The 26508-nt window shown below is 44.2% G+C and overlaps 1 protein-coding gene across 3 annotated transcripts; it reads right to left on the bottom strand.

The window, feature by feature from the left end:
• Nucleotides 1-283: 283 nt before the first annotated feature.
• On the bottom strand, nucleotides 284-26508 carry LOC132828636 (gastrula zinc finger protein XlCGF7.1-like). Of its 3 annotated transcripts, XM_060845684.1 has the most exons (5): nucleotides 26493-26508; nucleotides 22964-23333; nucleotides 13212-13295; nucleotides 3520-3815; nucleotides 284-2398 (listed from the first exon to the last, which is right to left on the bottom strand). In XM_060845684.1, exon 5 carries the CDS (start codon nucleotides 2078-2080, stop codon nucleotides 1316-1318), a length of 765 nt encoding a protein of 254 aa, XP_060701667.1. In that variant the 5' UTR covers nucleotides 2081-2398; nucleotides 3520-3815; nucleotides 13212-13295; nucleotides 22964-23333; nucleotides 26493-26508; the 3' UTR covers nucleotides 284-1315. The 3 variants fall into 3 exon arrangements, with proteins under 3 accessions (XP_060701667.1, XP_060701666.1, XP_060701668.1); XM_060845683.1 differs by lacking the exon at nucleotides 3520-3815; XM_060845685.1 differs by lacking the exons at nucleotides 3520-3815; nucleotides 13212-13295.

Here is a 26508-nt window from a genome sequence, read left to right as displayed (position 1 = left end):
ACAAATATCCTGTCAGATGGGTGTTTATTGGTGTGACAAAAAGTGAGGACCAGGTGAGTCCTTGGTGCTCACAACAAAGAAAACCCAGTACAGAACAGCAACAGGCCATTCCGCCCACCAAACCTGTGCCGACTCATGATGCCTTCCGAAAGTACAAACCTGTTGCCTCTCCACAGCTTCTATCCCTCTAATCCCTGCCTTTTTAGATATTGCTTAAAATGTCAATCATGGAGACTGACCTGTAAAAACATTCAAGTACTCCAGGTTTCAGTGAAAAGTGAGAATGTGTTTGAGCGTACTTTATTTTAAAAGAAAAAGAGAAATCATGAATTCGGCTTATCTGCCGAACAGCCTTTTTCAAGGAGGCTGTATTTTCTCCTGGTCTTTATCTGATGAACTCTGGCAAGACACAGTTCATGCGAGTGACTTTCACCTCCCTGCAGCATGCAGTGGTCTGCACCTTCACCGTTATCCTGCTTTCCTCATCTCTAGGCCTCCTCGCACCTTGTTCTCATTCTTTCCACTGACACCTCGGTATGAGGTTTCATAAAAGGTCCCACATTTTCATTAACTCTGACCTGCAGGAAGTTTTGGAAAACTTGACAAACTCCCAGGATGCCTGACCTTCGTACTGTTCCTGTACAGTTCCCTATTTTGAAAGTTTTCCCGCTCGAAGATACAAAGGTGCATTGCTGATGAAGTTAAGTGGAAACAGCCAAGCATCAAGTTAAACAGTGATTTCCATCCTTTAAGTGATTTCATAATCTTCCAGCAAGCCAAAAGGCTCTGGTGGTGCAGAGGAACTGTCCCTACCTTGGAATCAGAAGATCAGCATTGAAATTCTGCCTGTGCCGAGGTGTGTTAGAATGTGCCCAAACAGGTTGATCAAAAAAGGACATACCAATTTTACAGCATGAAACCAGTGAAAGAGCGAGCAGGGCCTCAGAACGTGAGAATGGACAACTGCAGCGGTGACCTCCAATCCAACCCCTGCAGAGTGTGAACTCACTGGTGCCAGTGAGTTCAGATTAGCATCTGAAGCCAGTCTCACAGCAAGAACACTTGGACGGTTTCTTCTTAATGCAAAAACATTGATGCGACATCAGGTACAGGCCATTTTAAAGCATTTCCCACAGACTAGGCATTTCAAGCGTCTCATGTCAGTGTGAACACCATGGTGTCTCAGCAAAGTCTGCTTGCTTTTAAAATTCCTGTCACATTGAGAACATTTATAAAAGTGTCTCACAACATCAGGAAGGTTCTTATGTGATCGCAAGTTGCATAGACAAGGCAGGCCCTCAGAGCAGCTAAACGGTCATTCCCCAGTGTGAAGTTGCTGGTGTTTGCGCAGATGATCTGATCTCTTATAACCAATCCCACAGCGAGAGCACCTGAATGGTTTCTCCTCAGTGTGAATTTGTTGATGGGACATGAGGACACCAGCACTTTTATAGCACTTCCCACAGTCTGGGCATTTAAAAGGTCTCTCGTCACTGTGAACCCGCTGGTGTGTGAGCAGATGGGTTGACTGAGTAAACCCCTTCCCACACGCTGAGCAGATGAATGGTCTCTTCTTGGCATGAGTCAGCTGATGTAGCTCGAGCCCGTTGTCGGTTTTGAAACTCTTCTTACAACTTGAACATGTAAAAGGTCTCTGCTTGGTGTGAACTTGCTGGTGTTTCAGTAGGTGAGATGACCGAGGGAATCCTATCCCACACGTGTTGCAGGTGAATGGCCTCTCCCCAGTGTGAACCCGCCGGTGTCTGCTCAGGTTCGACGAGCACTTGAAGCGCATCTCACAGTCAGAGCAGCTGAATGGTCTCTCGCTGGTGTGGACAGTCTTATGACACATCAGTAACCTCGCACTTTTAAACTGCTTCCCACACTCTGTGCATTTAAATGGTCTCTCGTCAGAGTGAACTTGCTGATGTATCCCCAGTTTGGATGAGGCAGTGAACCCCTTTCCACACACTGAGCAGGTGAATGGTTTCTCCCCGGTGTGGTTGCGTTGGTGAACTTGCAGTTCAGACTGGCATCTGAATCTCTTCCCACAGTCCTCACATTCCAATGGTTTCTCCATGATGTGGCTGCTATTGTGAGTCCAAAGGTTGGATGATTGGTTGGAGACTCACACACAGAAAACACACGTACAGTTTATCCCTGCTGTGATCAGTGTTAGAGCTTTTTGCAGTCTGTGTAACCATTTCAAACTTTTACCCAAGTCAGTTCATCGGAACATACTGTGTCGATAGTGTCTGTCTGTCTCTGTGCTTTTCCAGTTAAACCCGATGCTTGACATCTTTCTTGCAGACGGAATATACAAACATTTCTCCTTTCGCACCCAAAGGCCAATGAGATTCAAATCCTTCTCTGACGGAAATCCTTCCCATCAAATATCCTGGAAAAGGAATTGACAAATTTCATTACTGTTAGAAATGGATAGAAATTCAGAGAATTCCAGTTTCTATAGATCACCGTTCTTTCCCATGTCACCCTAAAGCCATAAATGCCTCGGCCCACACTCCCTCCCTTTTCCTCCTCCCTGTGCTGAAATTCCAGTGAAGTGCTGGATAGATTCTTGATCACTGGAAGGATCAAGTGTTGTGGTAAAATTGCAGGGAAGTGGATAAGAGGATTGTCAGGTCAGCCCGGATTCTATTTGAATGGCAGAGGATTCTTGAGGGGTCAAACAGCAGTTTGAACCTGTTACCATCTGATATTGTCGAATGTTTTCCCAATCCTTTTGACCAATTCATACAGCCAGAGATAGTGAAATAATTCACTTCAGTCAAGATTGATGGTGAAACATTAATCTAAAAGACCCTGACGAACCACAGAATCGTAGATGTCACCCTGTTCACCAAAACGGACTGCGAACAGAGTTTCTGAACAAATGTGAAAGGAATTTCACCAAACCTCCCTACTTAGTTTCGGGTTCCCTACCTTCTGAATGCAATGGTGACTTCATGGTTTACTGAGATGGAAGCTAAAAATATTCATGAAGTATTGAAGGCGACTGGACTCATTCAGAGAATGGCTAATAAAGCAGGTACCATTCTGGGCATGAGAAGTTGAGATACAAAGTTCAGGTGCATCAATGTGACATGAAACCTCATAAACAAACACGAGTTCAGTCACAGCGAGAGTATCCAAATCTGGGCACTTCCCTTTATGAGAGATAGGCCAATATTGGAGATACTGAAAACAAGAAACACTGCAGGTCACAGTGGGTCAGACTCCATCCTTAGCAAGCTAATGTTTCAAATCGAGACAACTCTATCTTGATTGTTACATGAAGTCCTTTGTCCTCAGCACACCAACTGACCACCCCCACCCGCTGCCACCCCGCACCCCCTGTGTTGCATAAACGCTGCCTCTCTCCACAATTCACGTCAGCTCTGATGAAAAATCTTCTTGAGGCCAATGAGATTCAAATCCTTCCGTGATGGAAATCTGACCCTTCCAATATCCCTAGAAGGAAATGCAAGATTCAAGGTGAACTCCAATCCTGTTACTTACCAAGTTTGAGACTCCAGGATCCGTAATTCAAACACCTTATTCAGAACTAGAAGCCGAGCAGATTCTCTGTCCTCGACAGCACATTGGACTGACCCATCAATCACAATAAACATGCAACTCCTGTGGGTCCCCAGTCACTTCCACAAGGTCAGCTGATGGATGGATCCTTGGCTATCCTCAGCTTGATCTCTGAGGTCTCCAGTCCCATTCGTCCCTTTACATCAGTATTCCCTCACTTTTCTACACTGTAGTGACCCAGCTCTAGCTGCAGGCTGTCCTGGTGTTATCTCTGCGAGCTGTTGGCAGGAAGTAAGGAAAGGTTGCTAGAATTACTATCATCTGTGACTTACACGGACAGAACTATCTGTGTCCCAGCAGCTACTTCTCTTCAGTCATGTTCTCATTGACGCTGTCTCCTGTCTGCTGTCAGTTCTGCTATTCCTGACTGTTTCACAATTATAGATCTAAACATCAGATCAGAATCTAATCCATTCATTCATTCATTCAGTCACAAGTTTCTCTTGTGGCGAATGATCAGTTTCGCATTTCCAATGAGATGAGTCTGTGCAATGGAATGTCTTATCAGTGTTGCCACGGCAACCTGTCTGCAGGGAAGAGCCTGTTTTGAGTTTCAAACTCAGGATAATCTTCTCCTTCCAGTAGTACTCATCCTGTCAGAACAGTTCACCTCAATGTCTCTCAGCCACGTGAGAGAGACAATTTTATTTTAAAAACACACGAGTGGTTTATGTGAGGAACGGACTTCCAAAGAAAGTGGTGGACGCTGTCACAGTTACAATGTCTAAAAGACATTTTGATAAGTACATGAATAAGAAATGTTGGGAGGGATATGGGCCAAGAGCAGACAGGTGGGATGTTTAGTCTGGGATTATGCTCGACATGGACTGGTTAGGCCGAAGGGTCTATTTCCATGCTGTATGATTCCACAAAACTCTTTAATTGAAAGGACAAGTTTAAACTGGTGAGCCTGTTCTTCCTTTTAAATGAACTTGTTCATTACTAGTGAGGTTGTCCTCAGAATACTGAGCCAGGGTTTTAACAATTTACAACAGCAATGATGTCAGGGCCTTGCAGTGGGCAAAGCCAAGACTCCCTCAGATATCACCTCTGATCACAGGCCACAACACAACACCTTCACCACACCGACTACAGCAGTTCAGGAAGGCAAACCCTTCTCCACAGTTAGGGTTGCAGTGCTATGAGATTTCAATTTTCCAAACATGGACTGGGAATGCCATTTTGTTAATTGGTTGGATGGAAAGAAACCTGTTAAGTGTGGACAAGAAAATTTTCTTATTGAGTATGTGGATGTACATCAGCTGCAAATGTGTTGCTGGTCAAAGCACAGCAGGTTAGGCAGCATCTCAGGAATAGAGAATTCGACGTTTCGAGCATAAGCCCTTCATCAGGAATAAGAGAGAGAGAGCCAAGCCGGTTGAGATAAAAGGTAGGGAGGAGGGACTAGGGGGAGGGGCGATGGAGGTGGGATAGGTCTGTGGTAACGGGTCTGTTTGAGAACGTGGCTGAAGAGCTTCTGTGCAGAGGAGATGACCTGGGGGGTGCAGTGAGAGAGAGACTCACTGAAATCCTTGTAGAGGGAGGAAGAGAGCTTCTTCAAGGAAGGCATCCTTGTAAGAGGATTCGCAGTAGGTTAAAATCTTCGAGTAAAAAATGAGGTCTGCAGATGCTGGAGATCACAGCTGCAAATGTGTTGCTGGTCAAAGCACAGCAGGTTAGGCAGCATCTCAGGAATAGAGAATTCGACGTTTCGAGCATAAGCCCTTCATCAGGAATAAGAGAGAGAGAGCCAAGCCGGTTGAGATAAAAGGTAGGGAGGAGGGACTAGGGGGAGGGGCGATGGAGGTGGGATAGGTCTGTGGTAACGGGTCTGTTTGAGAACGTGGCTGAAGAGCTTCTGTGCAGAGGAGATGACCTGGGGGGTGCAGTGAGAGAGAGACTCACTGAAATCCTTGTAGAGGGAGGAAGAGAGCTTCTTCAAGGAAGGCATCCTTGTAAGAGGATTCGCAGTAGGTTAAAATCTTCGAGTAAAAAATGAGGTCTGCAGATGCTGGAGATCACAGCTGCAAATGTGTTGCTGGTCAAAGCACAGCAGGTTAGGCAGCATCTCAGGAATAGAGAATTCGACGTTTCGAGCATAAGCCCTTCATCAGGAATAAGAGAGAGAGAGCCAAGCCGGTTGAGATAAAAGGTAGGGAGGAGGGACTAGGGGGAGGGGCGATGGAGGTGGGATAGGTCTGTGGTAACGGGTCTGTTTGAGAACGTGGCTGAAGAGCTTCTGTGCAGAGGAGATGACCTGGGGGGTGCAGTGAGAGAGAGACTCACTGAAATCCTTGTAGAGGGAGGAAGAGAGCTTCTTCAAGGAAGGCATCCTTGTAAGAGGATTCGCAGTAGGTTAAAATCTTCGAGTAAAAAATGAGGTCTGCAGATGCTGGAGATCACAGCTGCAAATGTGTTGCTGGTCAAAGCACAGCAGGTTAGGCAGCATCTCAGGAATAGAGAATTCGACGTTTCGAGCATAAGCCCTTCATCAGGAATAAGAGAGAGAGAGCCAAGCCGGTTGAGATAAAAGGTAGGGAGGAGGGACTAGGGGGAGGGGCGATGGAGGTGGGATAGGTCTGTGGTAACGGGTCTGTTTGAGAACGTGGCTGAAGAGCTTCTGTGCAGAGGAGATGACCTGGGGGGTGCAGTGAGAGAGAGACTCACTGAAATCCTTGTAGAGGGAGGAAGAGAGCTTCTTCAAGGAAGGCATCCTTGTAAGAGGATTCGCAGTAGGTTAAAATCTTCGAGTAAAAAATGAGGTCTGCAGATGCTGGAGATCACAGCTGCAAATGTGTTGCTGGTCAAAGCACAGCAGGTTAGGCAGCATCTCAGGAATAGAGAATTCGACGTTTCGAGCATAAGCCCTTCATCATTACTCGATGTACATCAGAATCAAGTACAGATGGAAACAGACCCTTCAGTCCAATTTGTTCATTCCGACCAGAAATCCCAAATAGATCTACTACCATTAGCCAGCACTTGGCCCATATCCCTCTCACCCCTCCCTATTCACACACCCATCCAGATGCCTTTTGCATGCTGTAATTGTACCAGCCTCCACCACTTCCTCTGGCCGCTCATTCCATACACGTACCACCCACTGCGCGAAAAAGCCGCCCCTCAGGACCTTTTTAATTCGTTCCCCTCTCACCCTACTCCTTGACTCAATGCACTGACCAAAGAAAACCATACCAAACACATTCTTCACTATCCTATCTACCTGCGACTCCGCTTTCAAGGAACTATGAATCTACGCTCCGAGCTCTCTTGGTTCAGCAACACTCCCCAGGACCTTATCATTAAGTGTCTAAATCCGGGCGTGATTTGCCTTTCCAAAATGCAGCACCTCACATTTTTTTAAATTAAACACCATCAGCTACTCCTTGGCCTACTGGCCCATCTGATCAGAACCTGTTGTACTCAGAACATAATTTATTTTTGCTGTCCACTACACCTCCAATTTTAGTGTCACCTGCAAACCTATTAACTGTACCTCTTTTGTTCACATCCAAATCATTTTTATAAAATGATGAAAAGCAGTGAACCCAGCACCAATCCTGTGACCAGCACACCACTGGTCACAGGCCTCCTGTCTGATAAGCAACCCTCCATCACCACCCTCTATCTTCTACAGAGCTAGTGATCAAACCTTGCTAATCAGTCTCCCATGGGGAACCTTGTCGAACGCCTTAATGACATCCATATAGATCACATCTACTGCTCTGCCTTCATCAATTCTGTTTATTACTCTTCAGAAAACTCAATCAAATTAGTGAGACATGACCTCCCACACACAAAGCCATGTTAACTATCCCTAATCAGTCCTTGCCTTTCCAAATACACGTAAATCCGGTCTCTCAGGATTCCATCCAACAACTTGCCCACCACTGATACCAGGCCCACCGGTCTATGGTTCCTGGCTCTTCCTTACCGCCCTTCTTAAACAGTGACACCATATTAGCCAACCTCCGGTCTTCGGGCACTTCACCTGTGACTATCGATGATATAAATATCTCAGCAAGGGGTTCAGCAATCACTTCTCTAACTTCCCACAGAGTTCTAGGATACACTTGATCATGTCCCAGGGACTTATCCACCTTTATGTGTTTGCAGTCATCCAGCACCTCCTTCTCTGTAATAGGGACATTTTTCAAAACCAGTTCCCCACATTCTCTATACACGTCTCCACAAGAAACACTACTGCAAGACACTAATTTCGTATCTCCCCCGTCTCCTGCTGTTCCACACATAGGCGGCCTTTGGTGATCTTTAAAGGGGCCTCAGACTCCCTTGAGCCACCCTTTTCTCTTTAATCTGACTGTAGCATCACCGACAATGTTAAGGTGACCTCTCAAACTACGTTTCAGTTACAAATAAAAAGTCCCAGCCCCTCCTTATAAACACAAACCCTCCAATTCCAGCAACATCCTGGGAAATCTCTTCTGAACCCTCCTCAGCTTAATAACATCCTTTCTATAACAGAGAGACCAGAACTGGACACAGTACTCCTGTAGAAGGAATCTAAAAGGGAACATAAAAGTGTGCAGCTAAGCAAGTGGACAAGTTATGTGCTAACCGCGCACGGCTCCAGTTAAGGGAGAACACAGAAAGTTCTTAATCACACACAACTGATGTTTCAAGACCTTAAGGCAGGTGGCCTATTAAGGGAATAAATGTTGCTAAGGCTTAAAATCGAGATGTTAGAATCAGAATGCCTCCTGTGTGGAAACAGGCCCCTTGGCCCAACAAGTCCACACCGACCCTCTGAAGAGTAACCCACCCTGACCCATTCCCCTACACTTACTCCGACTACTGCATTTACCCTACACATCCCTGATCACTATTGAGAAGGTCTGTAGCCTTAAAGCTTGTCCTTAAACACTTAGACTAAATGTCTTGCTGAATTATAGAACATATTTGCTACACACGAGAATATAAACAGGCCAGGAAAGGAGGGGTCAGGCCACAAAAGAGGGAGCCCAGGATGTGCAGAAGATAAAAACATCCATAGTAAGAAGGTAAGTGCTGCATTTTGCTTATTCTAGTGTTTAGACCTAGTTTTTTTAAAGGTTACTTTTAGAGGGATGGCAGCGAAGGCAGTGCAATGTTCCTCTTGCAACATGTATGAGGTGAGGGATGCCATGGTCGTCCCTGCTGATTACACGTGCAGGAAGTGCACCCATCTCCAGCTCCTCCAAGACCGTGTTAGGGAACTGGAGCTGGCGTTGGATGAACTTAGGATCATTCGGGAGGCAGAGGGGGTCATAGATCGGAGCTTTGGGGAAGTAGTAACTCCAAAGATTGCAGACAGATGGGTGACAGTGAGGGGGACTGGGAAGAAACAGCCAGTGCAGTGACCCCCTGCGGCCGTTCCCCTCAAGAACAAGTATACCGTTTCGGATACTTGTGGGGGGGACGACTTACCAGAGGTAAGCAATGGGGTTCAGGCCTCTGGCACGGAGACTATCCCCATTGCTCAGAAGGGAAGGGTGGAGAAGAGCAGAGCAATAGTTATTGGAGACTCGATAGTTCGGGGCACAGATAGGCGGTTTTGTGGGGGCGAGAGAGACTCGCGTTTGGTATGTTGCCTCCCAGGTGCAAGGGTACGTGATGTCGCTGATCGTGTTTTCCGAGTCCTTAAGGGGGAGGGGGAGCAGCCCGAAGTCGTGGTCCACATTGGCACCAACGACATAGGTAGGAAGAGGGATGAGGATGTTAGGCAGGCTTTCAGGGAGCTAGGTTGGAAGCTCAGAGTTAGAACGAACAGAGTTATTATCTCTGGTTTGTTAACCGTGCCACGTGACAGAGAGTCGAGGAATAGGGAGAGAGAACAGTTAAATGCGTAGCTACAGGGATGGTGCAGGAGGGAGGGATTCCAGTTTCTGGATAACTGGGGCTCTTTCTGGGGAAGGTGGGACCTCTGTAAACATGATGGTCTACACCTAAACCTGAGGGGCACCAGTATCCTTGGGGGGAGGTTTGCTAGTGCCCTTTCGGGGGGTTTAAGCTAACTCTGCAGGGGCATGGGAACCTAGACTGTAGCTTTAGGGTGCAGGACTTGGAGTGTAGAGAGGTTAGGAACCAGGCATCAATCTCGAAGGAGGGTGCCTGTAAACAGGAAGGTGGCTTGAAGTGTGTATACTTCAATGCGAGAAATATACAAAATAAGGTAGGTGAACTTGCAGCGTGGGTTTGTACTTGGGAGTTCTATGTGGCTATTACGGAGACATGGGTAGAACAGGGACACGATTGGTTGTTGCAGGTTCCAGGGTTTAAATGTTTTAGTAAGGTCAGAGGTGGGGGTAAAAGAGGGGGAGGTGTGGCATTACTTGTCAAAGATAGTATTACAGCAGTGGAAAGGACGATGGATGAAGACTCGCCATCTGAGGTAGTTTGGGCTGAGCTTAGAAATAGGAAAGGTGAGGTCACCCTGTTAGGACTTTTCTACAGGCCTCCTAATAGTCTTAGAAACGTAGAAGAAAGGATTGCGAGGATGATTCAGGAGAAGAGTGAAAGTAATAGGGTGGTTGTTATGGGGGACTTTAACTGAGGAGGGTTTCCTGACACAATATGTAGACAGGCCAACAAGAGGTGAGGCCATACTGGATTTGGTTCTGGTAACGAACCAGGCCAGGTGTTAGAATTGGAGGTAGGTGAGCACTTTAGGGACAGTGACCACAATTCGGTGACTTTTACTCTAGTGATGGAGAGGGATAAGTGTGCACTTCAGGGCAAGAGTTATAGCTGGGGGCAGGGAAATTATGATGCGGTGAGGCATGACTTAGGATGCGTGGCTTGGAAAAGTAGGCTTCAAGGGAAGAGTGCAATCGATATGTGGAGCTTGTTCAAGGAGCAACTATTGAGTGTCCTGGATAAGTATGCACCTGTCAGGCAGGGAGGAAAGGGTCGTGTGAGGGAGCCGTGGTTTAATAAGGAATTGGAATCCCTTGTTAAAGGGAAGAGAGCGGCCTATGTAAAGATGAGGCGTGAACATTCAATTGGGGCGATTGAGAGTTATAAGGTAGCCAGGAAGGATCTAAAGAGAGTGCTAAGAGCAGCAAGGAGGGGACATGAAAAGTCTTTGGTTGATAAGATGAGGGAAAACCCAAAGGCTTTCTATAGGTATGTCAAGAATAAAAGGATGACTAGGGTAGGAATAGGTCCAGTCAAGGATAGTAGTGGGAAGTTGCGTGTGGAGGCTGAAGAAATTGGAGACACACTGAATGAATACTTATCGTCAGTATTCACTCAGGAACAGGACATTGTTGCTGATGTGAATATTGAGTCACAATTAATTAGAATGGATGGCTTTGAGGTATGTAGGGAAGAGGTGTTGGAAATTCTGGAAAGGGTGAAAATAGATAAGTCCCCTGGGCCTGATGGCATTTATCCTAGGATTCTCTGGGAAGCAAGGGAGGAGATTGCAGAGCCATGGGCCTTGATTTTTATGTCCTCATTGTCTACAGGAATAGTGCCAGAAGACTGGAGGATAGCAAATGAGGTTCACTTGTTCAAGAAGGGGAGTAGGGATAACCCTAGTAACTATAGGCGGGTGAGTCTCACTTCTGTTGTGGGCAAAGTCTTACAGAGAATTGTAAGGGATAGGATTTATGAACATCGGGATAGGAATAATGTGATCAAGGATAGTCAGCAAGGTTTTGTGAAAGGGCAGGTCGTGCCTCACAAACCGTATTGAATTCTTTGAGAAGGTGACTAAGGAGGTGGACGAGGGTAAAGCAGTTGATGTGGTGTATACAGATTTTAGTAAGGCGTTTGATAAGGTTCCCCATGGTCGGCTACTGCAAATATACGGAGGTATGGCATTGAGGGGGAGTTGGAGGTTTGGATTAGGAATTGGCTGGCTGGAAGAAGACAGAGGGTAGTAGTTGATGGTAAAGGTTCATCTTGGAGTGCAGTTACCAGCGGTGTTCCGCAAGGATCTGTTTTGGGACCATTGCTGTTTGTCATTTTTATAAATGACCTGGAGGAGGGGCTAGAAGGTTGGGTGAGCAAGTTTGCGGATGATACGAAAGTCGGTGGAGTTGTTGACAGTGAGGAAGGATGTGGCAGGTTACAGCGAAATATAGATAAGCTGTAGAGCTGGGCTGAGAGGTGGCAAATGGAGTTCAATGTCGCTTAGTGCGAAGTGATTCACTTTGGTAAGAGTAACAAGAAGATGGAGTACTAGGCTAATGGTCGGATACTTGGGAGTGTGGATGAGCAGAGGGATCTTGGTGTCCACGTACACAGATCTCTGAAAGTTGCCACCCAGGTAAATAGTGCTGTGAAGAAGACATATGGCTTACTGGCTTTTATTGGTAGAGGAATTGAGTTCCAGAGTCGTGAGGTCATGTTGCAGTTGTATAAGACTCTGGTGCGGCCGCATTTGGAGTATTGTGTGCAGTTTTGGTCGCCATACTATAGGAAGGATGTGGAGGCACTGGAACGGGTGCAGAGGAGGTTTACCAGGATGTTGCCTGGTATGGTAGGAAGATCGTATGAGGAAAGGCTGAGGCACTTGGGGCTGTTTTCATTGGAGAAAAGAAGGTTTAGGGGTGACTTGATAGAGGTGTACAAGATGATTAGGGGTTTAGATAGGGTTGACCATGAGAACCTTTTTCCACGTATGGAGTCAGTTATTACAAGGTGGCATAGCTTTAAATTAAGGGGTGGTAGGTATAGGACAGATGTTAGGGGTAGATTCTTTACTCGGCGAGTCATGAGTTCATGGAATGCCCTGCCAGTAACAGTGGTGGACTCTCCCTCTTTATGGGCATTTAAACGGGCATTGGATAGGCATATGGAGGAAAGTGGGCTAGTGTAGGTTAGGTGGGCTTGGCTCGGCGCAACATCGAGGGCCGAAGGGCCTGTACTGTGCTGTATTTTTCTATGTTCTATGTTCTATCTGTTCTCACCAAGTGATAACAGGATGCTGTAAGGCAATGAAGAACATTCACCTTAACATCAATGAATCTGAGTAAGCAGGACACCGAGTGATAACATTCATGGATGTTCACTTGTTAAACAAACGAGTGTTTGATCACCTTGCAAGAATGTCAAAAGCATTGTAATTATTGGTCAGGTCCTATCAATTATAATTGATTCTTATTACCCTTGCAAGCTCAGCAGATGCAGAGGGAAAAACATTTTTCTGTTACAATCCCTGACCTGAGAGTTCAACAGGATATGAGAGTGCGAGAGAGAGAGCATGTGAGAGAGAGAAAGAGAGAGACAGAGAGAGAGAGACAGAGAGAGAGAGACAGAGAGAGAGAGAGAGAGAGAGCGAGTTTACAAAAGCACTGCATGTTCTTAACAAGACAGATAACAGTGAAGGACAGTAATTTGGGAGAGAAGTTAATTGATACTGATTCTAGGTCAGAACCAAACACTGTTTCTAATTTCACAAGGGAACAGCCATGAATGTTATCACTCAGTCTCCTGTTTACACAGATTTACTGATGTTAAGGCAAATGTTTTTAATTGCCTTACCCTCCCCATCTATTTTCTAGTGCGCAGCAAATGCATTCTAAATTTCAATATTACATTTTTGATTAAATGTTTAAAGACTCGTTTTAAGGCTATAGACTTCCTCAGATGAAGCTTTAACTTACTTGTTGTTCTTACAGGCCATGACTGCTCCACTGTCAACTCTAACTCGTCAGATCTTATGGCTCATTTGCATTTGAATCACAACCCTGAAAAGAAAGCATGAGACTAATGAGTAATTTAAAATATAACATTACGATAATGTTTCAGCGAGAGATACAGAATGATTCTGTTCTGAAGATAAAAAGGAGTCTGCTCCGAGCTTAAAATTATTCCAAACCTAACATTGAAGAGTTTCTGACACAATCTGTCAGGATGCCATTTTATGATCAAAGTTTGCCCTCCTCGCTAAGAAGCCATTTTGTATAACAATGGTATCTGACATGCGAACTGTGCAAGGTGACCTTACGACCTCTCCCATGTATCTTAGGCTGGTACCTCGTTATGATAGGGACTTATCTCGCCAACTGGCGCTTGACTTGGCTGGATCTGTTCTTCCCATCTAATGGATGGCTAAGGGCCTGTAGGAGTATTCAGTTAAGCGCACACAGACCTGTCAATTAACTTCACTTCCTTACAAATTATTGCCTTTCCACTGTTGACTGTCTAATTGAGAACATGCAGCGTTTTTCTAAAATTCTGTACCAAAGAAGCCTGTTTGTGACAGAGGAAGGGACAGCCTGTGTGTAGGGTTTTTGAACCTCAGCTAGTCTGACATATATGTGTCAGTATTATGTTGTATCAGTAATGCTGTTGCTAAATTAAGGGAAAGACTAAAATTTAACTAAACTATCCGTCATTTTTTTATTCCAGACGACCAAAGAGTACGATCTCCGGGACAAACCAAGAAAGGCTTTCAGGTCACGTCCATTAGGCATTCCCTGGCCCATCTATAATGGTACGGGCAAATTAGCGCGGCTAACTCAGCCTGACCCGCACACCTTTGGACTGTGGGAGGAAACCGGAGCACCCGGAGGAAACCCACGCAGACACGGGGAGAACGTGCAAACTCCACACAGAGTTGCCGGAGGCTGGAGTCGGAGGAGGGTTCCTGGCGCTGTGAGGCAGCAGTGCTAACCACTGAGGCATCATGCCACCCTCATTTCTGAGATAGGGTCATAGAGTCATAGAGATGTACAGCACGGAAACAGACCCTTCAGTCCGACCCGTCCATGCCGACCAGATATCCTAACCCAATCTAGTCCCACCTGCCAGTATCCAGCCCATATCCCTCCAAACCCATCCTATTCACAAACCCAGCCAAATGCCTCTTAAATGTTGCAAGTGTACCAGCCTCCACCACATCCTCTGGCACCTCATTCCATTCACATGCCACCCTCTGCGTGAAAAGGTTGCCCCTTAGGTCTCGTTTATTTCTTTCACCTCTCAAACTAAACCTATGCCCTTTAGTTCTGGAAACCCTGATCCCAGGGAAAAGACTTTGTCTATTTATCCTATCCATGCCCCTCATAATTTTGTAAACCTCTATAAGGTCACCCCTCAGCCTCCAACACTCCAGGGAAAACAGCCCCAGCCTGTTCTGTCTCTCCCTGCAGCTCAGATCCTCCAACCCTGGCAACATACTTGTAAATCTTTTCTGAACCCTTTCAAGTTTCACAACATCTTTCCAATAGGAAGGAGACCAGAATTTCACGCTATATTCCAACAATGGCCTAACCAATGACCTGTACAGCTGCAACGTGACCTCCCAAATTCTGTACTCAATACTCTGACCAATAAAGAAAAGCATACCAAACGCCTCCCTCACTATCCTATCTACCTGCGACTCCACTTTCATGGAGCTATGAACTTGCACTCCAAGGTCTCTTTGTTCAGCAACACTCACTAGGACCTTACCATTAAGTGTATAAATCCTGCTAAGATTTGCTTTCCCAAAATGCAGCACCTTGAATTTATCTGAATTAAACCCCATCTGCCACTTCTCAGCCCATTGGCCCATCTGGTCCACATCCTGTTGTAACCCTCTTTGCTGTCCACTACACCTCCAATTTTGGTGTCATCTGCAAACTTACTAACTATACCTCTTATGCTCACATCCAAATCATTTATGTAAATGTAGAGGACCCAGCACCGATCCTGTGACACTCCACTGGTCACAGGCCTCCAGTCTGAAAAACAACCCTCCACCACCACCCTCTGTCTTCAACGTTTGAGCCAGTTCTGTATCCAAATGGCTAGTTCTCCCTGTATTCCATGAGATCTAACCTTGCTAATCAGTCTCCCATGGGGAACCTTGTCGAATGCGTTACTGAAGTCCATATAGATCACATCTAATGCTCTGCACTCATTAAATCTTCTTTGTTACTTCTTCAAAAAACTCAATCAAGTTTGTGAGACATGATTTCCCACACACAAAGCCATGTTGACTATCCCGAATCAGTCCTTGCCTTTCTAAATACATGTACATCCTGTCCCTCAGGATTCACTCCAACAACTTGCCCACCACCGAGGTCAGGCTCATTGGTCTATAGTTCCCTGGCTTATCTTTACCGTCCTTCTTAAACAGTGGCACCACGTTTGCCAATCTCCAGTCTTCCGGCACCTCATGTGTGACTATCGATGATACAAATATCTCAGCAAGAGGCCCAGAAATCACTTCTCTAGCTTCCCATAGAGTTATCGGGTGTACCGGATTAGGATTTATCCACCTTTAACCATTTCAAGACATCCAGCACTTCCCCCTCTGTAATCTGGACATTTAGCAAGATGTCACCATCTATTTCCCTACAGTCGATATCTTCCATATCCTTTTCCACAATAAATACTGATGCAAAATATTCATTTAGTATCTTCCCCATTTTCTGTGGCTCCACACAAAGGCTGCCTTGCTGATCTTTGAGGGGCCCTATTCTCTCCCTAGTTACCCTTTTGTTCTTAATATATTTGTAAAACCCCTTTGGATTCTCCTTAATTCTATTTGCCAAAGCTATCTCATGGCCCCGTTTTGCCCTCCTGATTTCCCTCTTAAGTATACTCCTACTTTCTTTATACTCTAAAGATTCCCTTGATCTGTCCTGTCTGTACCTGACATATGCTTCCTTCTTTTTCTTAACCAAACCCTCAATTTCCTTTGTCATCCGGCATTCCCTATAACTACCAGCCTTCCCTTTCATCCTGACAGGAATATACTTTCTCTGGATTCTTGTTATCTCATTTCGGAAGGCTTCCCATTTTCCAGCCGTCCCTTTACCTGTGAACATCTGCCTCCAATTAGCTTTTGAAAGTTCTTGCCTAATACCGTCAAAATTGGCCTTTCTCCAATTTAGAACTTCAACTTTTAGATCGGGTCTATCCTTTTCCATCACTATTTTAAAACGAATAGAATTATGGTCGCTGGCCCCAAAGTGTTCCCCCACTGACACCTCAGCCCTGCCTTATTTCCCAAGAGTAGGTCAAGTTTTGCACCTTCTCTAGTAGGTACATCCACATACTGAATCAGAAAATTATCTTGTACACACTTAAGAAATTCCTCTCCATCTAAACCTGTGGAAGTTGAGTAAAAATGGACTTTGTCCCAGAGCATTTTGGATATTAGACAAAATGGCTCCTATAAGTTCTTGACATGTTTGTGCTAAAGTTATAAAGTAGTATCTGCTATGTGTAATACCGAAATTTGCTTACAGTTAAAGAGAACTGCTGACAGTTAGCACTTGGAAAGAGATAACTGAAATGACGGTTGACAGCATCTGAAATGTCCTTAGTCCTGTTTTAACCTGATAAGATATCTCGACTGCAGAATGTTAAAAACTCCAGCACACGCAGGGTTGGAGCATTTCGTGTGTCAATGAAATAACGTTATCGGATTGGACATTTCAAAGACCAACAAACTTGTAAATCTTGTGATTAGAATCATCCGAGTAGATGAACTTGCAGTTTTAGAGAATATAGGGTAACTCTTCGTTCACTTTGGAGAGCGACTAGCCAGCGTGCAGTTGACTCTGGAGACCCTTTGCAATGCTATAGAGCATTGTATGCATACTGTAAACTGTCTCCACGGATCCAAATAAATCTCTTATGATTAATGCTTTAATAGTGCCTGATTGTTTCATTGAAGGAGATAACTGACCGGTGCCGGCGAGGGCACTCAGGATCAAAGAGTCCAACTTGTCAAACCTTGAACACTATGGCAGTCCCAGTCGATGTTTGGAAAGTTAAAATCCTCTACCATAACTACCCTACTATTCTTACAGATAGCTGAGATCTCCTTACAAGTTTGCTTCTCAATTTCCCTCTGACTATTGCGGGGTCTGTAATACAATCCCAATAAGGCGATCATCCCTTTCTTATTTCTCAGTTCCATCCAAATAACTTCCCTGGATGTATTTCTGGGAATATCCTCCCTTAGCACAGCTGTAATGCTATCCCATATCAAAAATGCCACTCCCCCTCCTCTTTTGCCTCCCTTTCTATCCTTCCTGTAGCATTTGTATTCTGTAACATTCAGCAGATCTCTATGTATTTTCTTTATGCAGAGAATGGTGGGTGCATGGAATGCACTGCCAGCTGTGGTAGTAGAGTCAGATACATTCGGGACATTTGAGCGACTCTTGGATAGGCACATGGAAGATAGTACAATGAAGGGTATGTAGATTAGTCTGATCTTAAGAGTAGGATAAAAGGCCAGCACAACAAAGCTTGTTCTATGTTCCTCAAATTTCCCTCTGACTATTGGGAGGTCTATAGTACAATCCTACCAGGTTGATTGACCTTCATTGTGACAATGATCATTCAATTATTTGTATCTAATTTCATCGCATCCATTTTCACTGGACAATTTTTCAGAAATATCTTCTCTAGTTGCAACTGTGATGCTTTCCTTAATAAAAAAATGCCACTTTCCCTTCTGTTTTGCCTCTCTTTCTACCCTTCCTATAGAATCTGAAATCCGGAACACTGAGCTGCCAGTCCCAACCATCCCTCAGCCAAGTTTTTGTAATAGCTATGATATCCCAATCCCATGATCCCAAACATGCCGAGATCAGCTGCCTTACCTGTAAGACCGCTTGCATTGAAATAAATGCAGTTTAATTCTTCAGTTACTTCATTCTCTGACTAGCTCTTGGCTATCTTCTCTAATTATTGTCCTCTTTTCATATTCAAAACCATCCTCACCTGTCTTTCTATGTACTCTGCTACTGAGGATTCCTCCACCCCTCTCTCTAGTCTTCTTTCTGAGAGAGAGAGAGAGAGAGAGAGAGAGAGAGAGAGAGAGAGAGAGACAGACCATTTTAGAGCTGAGATTGCCAAAGCCAGTATTACTTGCTACAGAATGAATGTTTTGAAAGGAATTGCAATTTGGGCTTTATGATGATTTTGAGTAGCCATTGCTGACTATGAAATGCAAACACTGTAAAAGGTTGATATTTTAAATTACAGATTTGAGACGGCCCAGGAAACCCTCGTGAACTCAGACCTGTAATATTCTGTTGGTTCATCCCGGAGATCATACTCTTTGGTAGTCTGGAATAAAAATCTCTTCCAGACAGTTTAGTTTAATTTTAGTCATCCCCTTTATTTAGCAATAGCATCACTGCTGCAACATAACACTGACACCCATAAGCCAAGCTAACTAGGTTCTAATAACCCTGGAAAGTAGGACATCAGCTCTTCAAGAGCCCTCGCAGGCTACACTGTTATACTATCACAAACAGGCTTCCTTTATCCAAAAGGCTTACAAAAGCTGTACTGTCACAAACAGGCACAAAGTTGGCAAAAGCACTGCATGTTCTGAACTAGGCAGATAATAGTGAAGGACAATAATTCAGGAGAGACGTTAATTGATACCGGGTTTTGTTTTAAAGTCTGAATCAAGCACTGTTATTAATTTCATATAGGAACAGCTGTGAATGTTATCACTCAGTGTCCTGTCTAAGGCAAATCTTCTTAATTGCCTGAGAGCAACCTGTTATCACTTGCTGACAACAGATATTTTTAATCTTCTGCATAACATAGGTTCCTTTTATTTTTAAGCCTGCCTCTCTCCTCACTGATTTTCTAGTGAGCAGCAAATGTGTTCTATAATTCAGTATTATGCTTTAGTCTAAATGTTTAAGGACAGGGTTTAAGGTCATGAACTTTCTCACCATCCTTTTCGAACAGGTCTTGTCTGCCCCAGAAGATCTAGGAACCTGAATCCCTGAACATGACACCCCTACCTGTGCGGCCACTGATTTAATCTCCGTTAATCTTTTATTCTTTCCCTCATTTGAATTGGGCACTGGAAGCAAACCAGCAATTACTACCTTTGAGATTCTATTTTTTTTCAATCTTCTACTTAATCTCTTATATTCTCTCTGTGAAGCTTGAATCTTTTCCTTAACTATGTTATTCCTACCAATGTGTGCAACAAAAACTCCAACCTTGTGTACAAATAACTCTGGTTTCTCACTTGCCCTTCGAACAATATTTTCAAAGGTTTTGAGCCATCCTTAACCCTGGCATTAGGAAAGCAACATACTGTCCTAGAGTCACACTCACTGCCACACAGTCTCTTGTCTGTGCCCTTGACGGGAGAGTCCCCTATAACAATTATTCTTCTTCAAAAGTTTGGGAGAAGATTTGTAGCTCGGGTGCTCGTTGTTGTGGTTCTGTTCGCCAAGCTGGGAATTTGTGTTGCAGACGTTTCATCCCCTGTCTAGGTGACATCCTCAGTGCTTGGGAGCCTCCTGTGAAGCACTTCTGTGATCTTTCCTCCGGCATTTGCAGTGATTTTTTTTCTCTGCCGCTTCCGGTTGTCAGTTCCAGCTGTCCGCTGCAGTGGCTGGTGTATTGGGTCCAGGTCGATGTGTTTGTTGATAGTGTTTGTCATCCACAGATTCTATCAACAAACAATCAACAAACACATCGACCTGGACCCAATATACCGGCCACTGCAGCTGGAACTGACAACCGGAAGCGGCAGAGACAAACCACTACAAATGCCGGAGGAAAGATCACAGAAGCGCTTCACAGGAAGCTCCCAAGCACTGAGGATGTCACCTGGAAAGGGGACAAAACGTCTGCAACACAAATTCCCAGCTCGGCGAACAGAACCACAACAATTATTCTTCTAAATTTTGTTAAAACCTGCCAAACATAAGATTCATTTGAGGTGCCCAAGATCTGACTGTCTCTTCTGTTTTGTTCTGACAGACTACACTTTTCAACAGTACCCCAAATGAAGTATGTGTTTGAGAGAGGAATAGCACAAGAGACTTCTGAACTACCTTCTTATCTTCATGACAGTCATCCACCTATCTGACTGACTGTGCTGTGAAATTACTTCGCTAACTCTACTAGCCATCTAACTGTCTCTTATGTGTCCTCAATGTCATTAAGACTAAAACGAAGCAGTTTACAATCGCACCTTCTATGTAAAATAAAACTACATTTCTTTACCTGAAAAGAATTCAAGCATGCAAAAAATTAAATAAAATACTGCACACACAAATCTGAAACAAAATCAACCACATAGTTGGACAGTCAAATTAATAAAAAAGACTGCTGAACGTGTCCAGCAGACAGCTTTCTATCTTTGATTTAAAATAACTCACTTCTGAACCATCCACATTCAGGCCTCTCCAAAAGCTCCATAAATACAGCTCTGTTGATTTAAAACAAAACTCTCCTGCGCTTTAAAAAAGACATTAATGATGTTTAAAACACAAAACTCTCTGCTGTGATTTTTAAAACATTCGTAACGTTTAAAAATAAAACTATCCTCTAAGTCTATAACTTTTGAGAAAAAGAAATAAGCTATTTATGGCTAAGTCTCTCCAAAAGGTCTGTTAACATAACTCGTTTGAGATCTCTTAATGGAACTCATTTGAAAAAAAAACTTTTTTTGCATTTGTGTCCATAAAAGAACTAAAAGTGAATCAAAATAAAAATATTACGCAGCTGAAATGCAATAGCTCTAAGAAATCCAGACATAAGGCTGATCTCAGGAGCAGCTGCAAGAAACATGGTATTCTTATCCAAATAAATGTTTTGGACTATTTGGTTCCACCAAGTATAATTCCAAATTAGTGTCATTGGGCTGAATATAGCAAAAATAAGCCAGTATTGCAACAGTGAAAGTTGGACAATGACACAGAGGTGATCAGGGAGTGCAGAGGTGAGACAAATAGTCACGGATTTGGGTCTACCGTAAAGGTGTAACACCATCTCCATAAGCAGGAACCTCTCAGCAAGAGCACTGAAACCTTCAATTTGTTGATGAACGGTGGGAATTACTCATCGGTGAAACAATTTCAACTTTTAACTTGAAAATCTCCTGCCAGAGCCTACAGCTAGACAGACATCAGAAGTATTCAAGGGAGATTTTACTCTGAAGAAGATATCAGGGACACAGAGCATCTGGATCTGCGCAGACCAGAGATCACCACACACTGAGAAGGACGGGAGAGTCCCTGAGAAGGGGCAGAGGAGATTTTTCACAATGGTTTGAGCGAGAGATTTGATGGAGTTGTGTGATTGGTTTAGCTATGATTTCGAGATGCCGGTGTTGGACTGGGATGTACCAAGTCAAAAATCACACAACACCAGGTTATAGTCCAACAGGTTTAATTGGAAGCACACTAGCTTTCGGAGCGACGCTCCTTCCTAAGGTGATAGTGGAGGGCTCAATTGTAACACAGAATTTATAGCAAAAATTTACAGTGTGATGTAACTGAAATTATACATCAAACATTATATTTTTCAATGTATAATTTCAGTTACATCACACTGTAAATTTTTGCTATAAATTCTGTGTTACGATCGATCCCTCCACTATCACCTGATGAAGGAACTTCACTCCGAAAGCTAGTGTGCTTCCAATTAAACCTGTTGGACTATAACCTGGTGTGGTGTGATTTTTAACTTGGTTTAGATATGGTAGTCAAAAAATGAAGTTCCTATTGGCTGATAGCAAAACGTTTAAACAACAGTTTTTTGGGGGGCAAGTCATCAGCAGCAGAAGTGGCTTGTGGCAGTTTAAGAGCGTGCTGGGAATTTCAGTCAAGCTAGTTTGAACTCTGACCTCAATTGAGCTGCAGCAGGATGTGTTGTGATCTTCTGTTTCCTGTGTTGACCAAATCAAGTAAGGGTCATAAGCTCTCTCGACCTACTGCTACCTGACGTGACGCATAAAATGTCACAGTTCATGGCTCACTGTAAATATTTGGAAAAGGTTAAAAATCACACGACACCAGATTATAATCCAGCAGGTTTATTTGGACTATGCTCTGGTGTTGTGTAATTTTTAACTTTGTTCACCCCAGTCCATCACCAGCTCTTCCAAATCATAAGCATTTTCATTGGAAATATTTGATTAGGCTTTTATCAATTCCTTGGCTGAGTGCCCAAGGCCTATTCGACAGCAGCCCATTTGCACACAAGTCAACTCAATAAGGAAACACTCCCTCAGAAGAAGTTTCCAGGTCCACACTGGAAAAGCAATGCCATGAAGTCCTCTTCGTAAAACAAAAAATTGTGAGGTGAGATCGACATTGGCCACTTCGCTTGAATTTGATTCAAGCCAAAATTTATCCACTCAAAGTAAGAGTCAGGGTGATAAGTGAGTTAAAGTTAGAGCTAAGATAAAGTGATGTTCAATGAAATGAGTTAGATGAAATAAGTAACTGGCGCAATGAGTGTTTAATATCGAGTATTAGCACCGAATAAATGTGTTGAGTGAGTTCCCTGCCTTTTATCTGTTACATTAGGGAAGAATAGCTGGACAAAAAAGGTTTGAGGTCACCTTTTCGGGCAACAGACAGAATCTGCAGCTGAGAGGTTATGCAGTGAATATAGTGGCCAGAACCTGAGTACTTACATTCAAAGTTGGATAATATCCGTGATTTTGATGAAATCCAGTGATGAGATGCTTTGGTGGGAGTTTCCAGTCTGCGAGCCCACGTTTTAATCCCCTCACGAACAAAGTTTGTCACATCCAGGATTTGCAGAAAGCATTTGTCACGCGCTGCGCTGCCCGGGTTCCTGGTCCTGGAGAATCCTTGCCCCGAATAAAGATGGCGGCCGCGCCTGCGCCCGGGGTCATTGCTGGTGGTACCGCCGAACTTTGCCTCCAATAAAGATGGCGGAGGTGGCTTCCTTGTTCTCCCCTTCCTCACTAGTCAAGTGCCCACAGCCAGGGACAAAACCCCTAGCTATTGCCAGGGTGCACCTCCAGCTCCAGTTGCTCCCTGTGATAGAGAGTTGGGGAAGCAATAGTTAAAAGTTTTTTCCTTGGTTGCTGAAATAACGATGTACAGTAAATTTTGAAATGAGTGCCCTCTCTGACCTATCACCTCCATCCCCACCCCCATTCACCTATTGTACTCTTTGCTACTTTCTCCCCATTCCAACCCCTCTCTCATTTATCTCTCCACCCTGCAGGCACCCTGCCTCTATTCCCGATGAAAAGCTTTTGCCTGAAATGTCGACTTTCCTGCTCCCGGGATGCTGCCTGACCTGCTGTGCTTTTCCAGCACCACTCTAATCTGGACTCTAGTTTCCACCATCTGCAGTCCTTGCTTTTACCTTGCTGAAACACCCCTCCACCCATGACTTAGGTGCTTCCTCTATTGTGATGCCTTGTCAGCTGCATTCCTTATCTGCTCATGACTCGTGAAAAGTGTGGATGTGTCAGATCCTGATGTTCTATTCCTTTGGATTTCTGAAATTGTTGGGTCTTTTGACTGGGAGTTTCGAGTATTTTAGTGCTGTCCCCTGCTACACTGTGGGGAGTTCTGTGGATCTTCTTTTATGGTGGAATTGAACCCATTTCCATACATGGCTTTTTCATTACTGTCCTCCCTCTGTAATAAATTGTCTGTTTCATGCTCAGAGTCATTGTAATGTACAGCACAGAAACAGACCCTTTGGTCCAACTCGCCCATGCTGACCGGATATCCCAACCCAATCTAGTCCTACCTGCCAGTTTCTTTAGCTGACTGTCCAGGTGAGGTATCTGCCACTGACCATCCCCTGACCGGACGCTGCACCTTTGGAAGCTTTAACTTGCTGAAGTATCATTCCGAGTCGGGAATTGTTCTTGCTACTTTTCTCGTTTGCTTTTGATATTATTTCAACCATCAAATTCTGCACCATGATTATTATCTGGAACCAATTCTTCATATCGTGACACATTTAACACTGTTTTTCTCTCTCACTGCAGATATCAGCAAATATTACCAATCCATCATTAGTTGTGAATAAAATGACATTTTACCTTCCTGAATCGCTGCAGTCCGTATGGTAGAGGTGCTCCACAATGTGGTTCAGTAAGTACTTATCAAGTAAGTTGGGACGAAGGAACAGTGATATTTTCCCAAAAACAGTTGGTGTTGTTCACATTTTTAACATAACACAACATAACATGACAGCGCAGTACAGGCCCTCGATGTTGCACCAACATGTGGAACCAATTGGAAGCCCATCTATCCTATACTATTCCATTTTCATCCATAGACCATTTAAATGCCGTTAAAGTTGGCAAGTCTACTACTGTTGCAGGCAGTGTGCAGGCACACCCCTACTACGCTGAGTAAAGAAACTACCTCTGACATCTGTCCTATATATAGGAAGTTAAAATGCCACAGAGGGGCCAGTTCCATACTTTGCTTCCAGGGACTCAAGAATTAAACATTCCCCTGCCAAAGGATTTACTGCAATATCAACTGAAGGCCTGCATTCTTACAATTCAGGCAGAGCACCTCAGTAGGGGAGTGGATACCCCTGTAACCCCAGAAAGATTAATTTGCCCTGTCCACAAGACTATCAGACAAGACTGATAGCCCTGGCCACAACCTTTATTCCTGATGAAGGGCTTTTGCCCGAAACATCGATTTCGCTGCTCCTTGGATGCTGCCTGAACTGCTGCGCTCTTCCAGCACCACTGATCCAGAATCTGGTTTCCAGCATCTGCAGTCATTGTTTTTATCTGGCCACAACCCCGTTAAACTGTCTCCCACTCCCACTGTCTTACTTCCCCTCCATATTAGCATAGCTAAGTGAATCCACCATTTATTGATGGAAGAACTCTTCTGCCTTAATCTCTTCCCGTCAACACATAATCATGATCAATACGATAATCAGTTTCTGTAATCCATTCACACGTTATCACAGGATATCGACATTCATCAAGCTTTGTAAATTCATAATCACCTACTTTAAACTATGTAATGACAATCGCCCATACGACTGATATGCCTTTGTCTAATTCGTATAAAATATACTGTCCTTATGTGTACGGCAGAGATTCGTGAAGAGTCGTCACCACAAGTAGACACTCGGCTACTTTAGAGACACTTTGATTCTCTCGCTAGCTGTCCGATAACAAAGCTACTGCTGTTGTACAGAAAACTTGTGTCGTCCAAATTTGTCGAACAAAATAAACGTCAACAATATCTACCACCGGTCAATTTAAAGCTATGACCTCTTCTGCTACCACCCCCATCTGAGGAAAAAGGCACTCACTATTGACCTATCTAACCCTCTTATCTTATATGACTCAATTAAGTCACCTCTCAGCCTTCCCCTCTCTAACGAAAACCTCAACCTTTTCTCGTAAGCCCTTCCCTCCATACCAGGCAACATCCTAGTCAATCTCCTCTGCACCCTTTCCAAAGATTCCACATCCTTCTTATAATGCACTGACCAGAACTGTATGTAATGCTCTAAGTGCAGCTGCACCAGAGTTTTGTACAGCTGCAGCATGACATTGTGGCTCCGAAACTCAATCCCTCTGCCAATAAAAGTTAACACACTGTCTGCCTTCTTAATCCTATCAACCTAGGTGGTAACTTTCAGGGATCTATGTACGTGGACACCGAGATCTCTCTGCTCACCTACACTACCAGGAATCTTATTAGCCCAGTACTCTTTATTCCTGTTGCTCCTTCCAAAGTGAATCACCTCATACTTTTCCACATTCAATTCCATTCGCCAGCTTTCAGTCCAGCTCTGCAACTTATCTATGTCCCTCTGTAACCTGCAACATCCCTCATCACAATCCACAACTCCACCAACCTTAGTGTCATCTGCAAATTTACTAACCCATCCTTCTATCCCCCTCATCTTTTATGAAAATGACAATCTGCAGTGGCTCCATCACTAGTAACTGAACTGCAGGATGAACATTTCTCATCAACCACCTCTGACTTACTTCCACTAGCCAATTTCTGATCCAAACCGCTAAATCGCCCTCAATCCATGTCTTTGTATTTTGTGCAATAGCCTACCGTGGAGTACCTTATCAAACGTCTTATTGAAATCCATGTACACCACATCAACCGCTTTACTTTCATCCACCTTTTTGGTCACCATCTCAAAGAACTCAATGTTTGTGAGACACGACCTACCTTTCACAACACTGTG

Source organism: Hemiscyllium ocellatum, chromosome 27 (genome assembly GCF_020745735.1).
Source record: "Hemiscyllium ocellatum isolate sHemOce1 chromosome 27, sHemOce1.pat.X.cur, whole genome shotgun sequence".
Classification (NCBI taxonomy): Eukaryota; Metazoa; Chordata; class Chondrichthyes; order Orectolobiformes; family Hemiscylliidae; genus Hemiscyllium; species Hemiscyllium ocellatum.
The sequence above is the reverse complement of the archived record's forward strand: the minus strand, read 5'-3'. Positions and strand labels throughout refer to the sequence as shown.

Bases quoted from the DNA above. Each gene is read 5' to 3' on its own strand.
- LOC132828636 (XM_060845684.1), bottom strand. From the start codon at position 2,080: ATGGAGAAACCATTGGAATGTGAGGACTGTGGGAAGAGATTCAGATGC.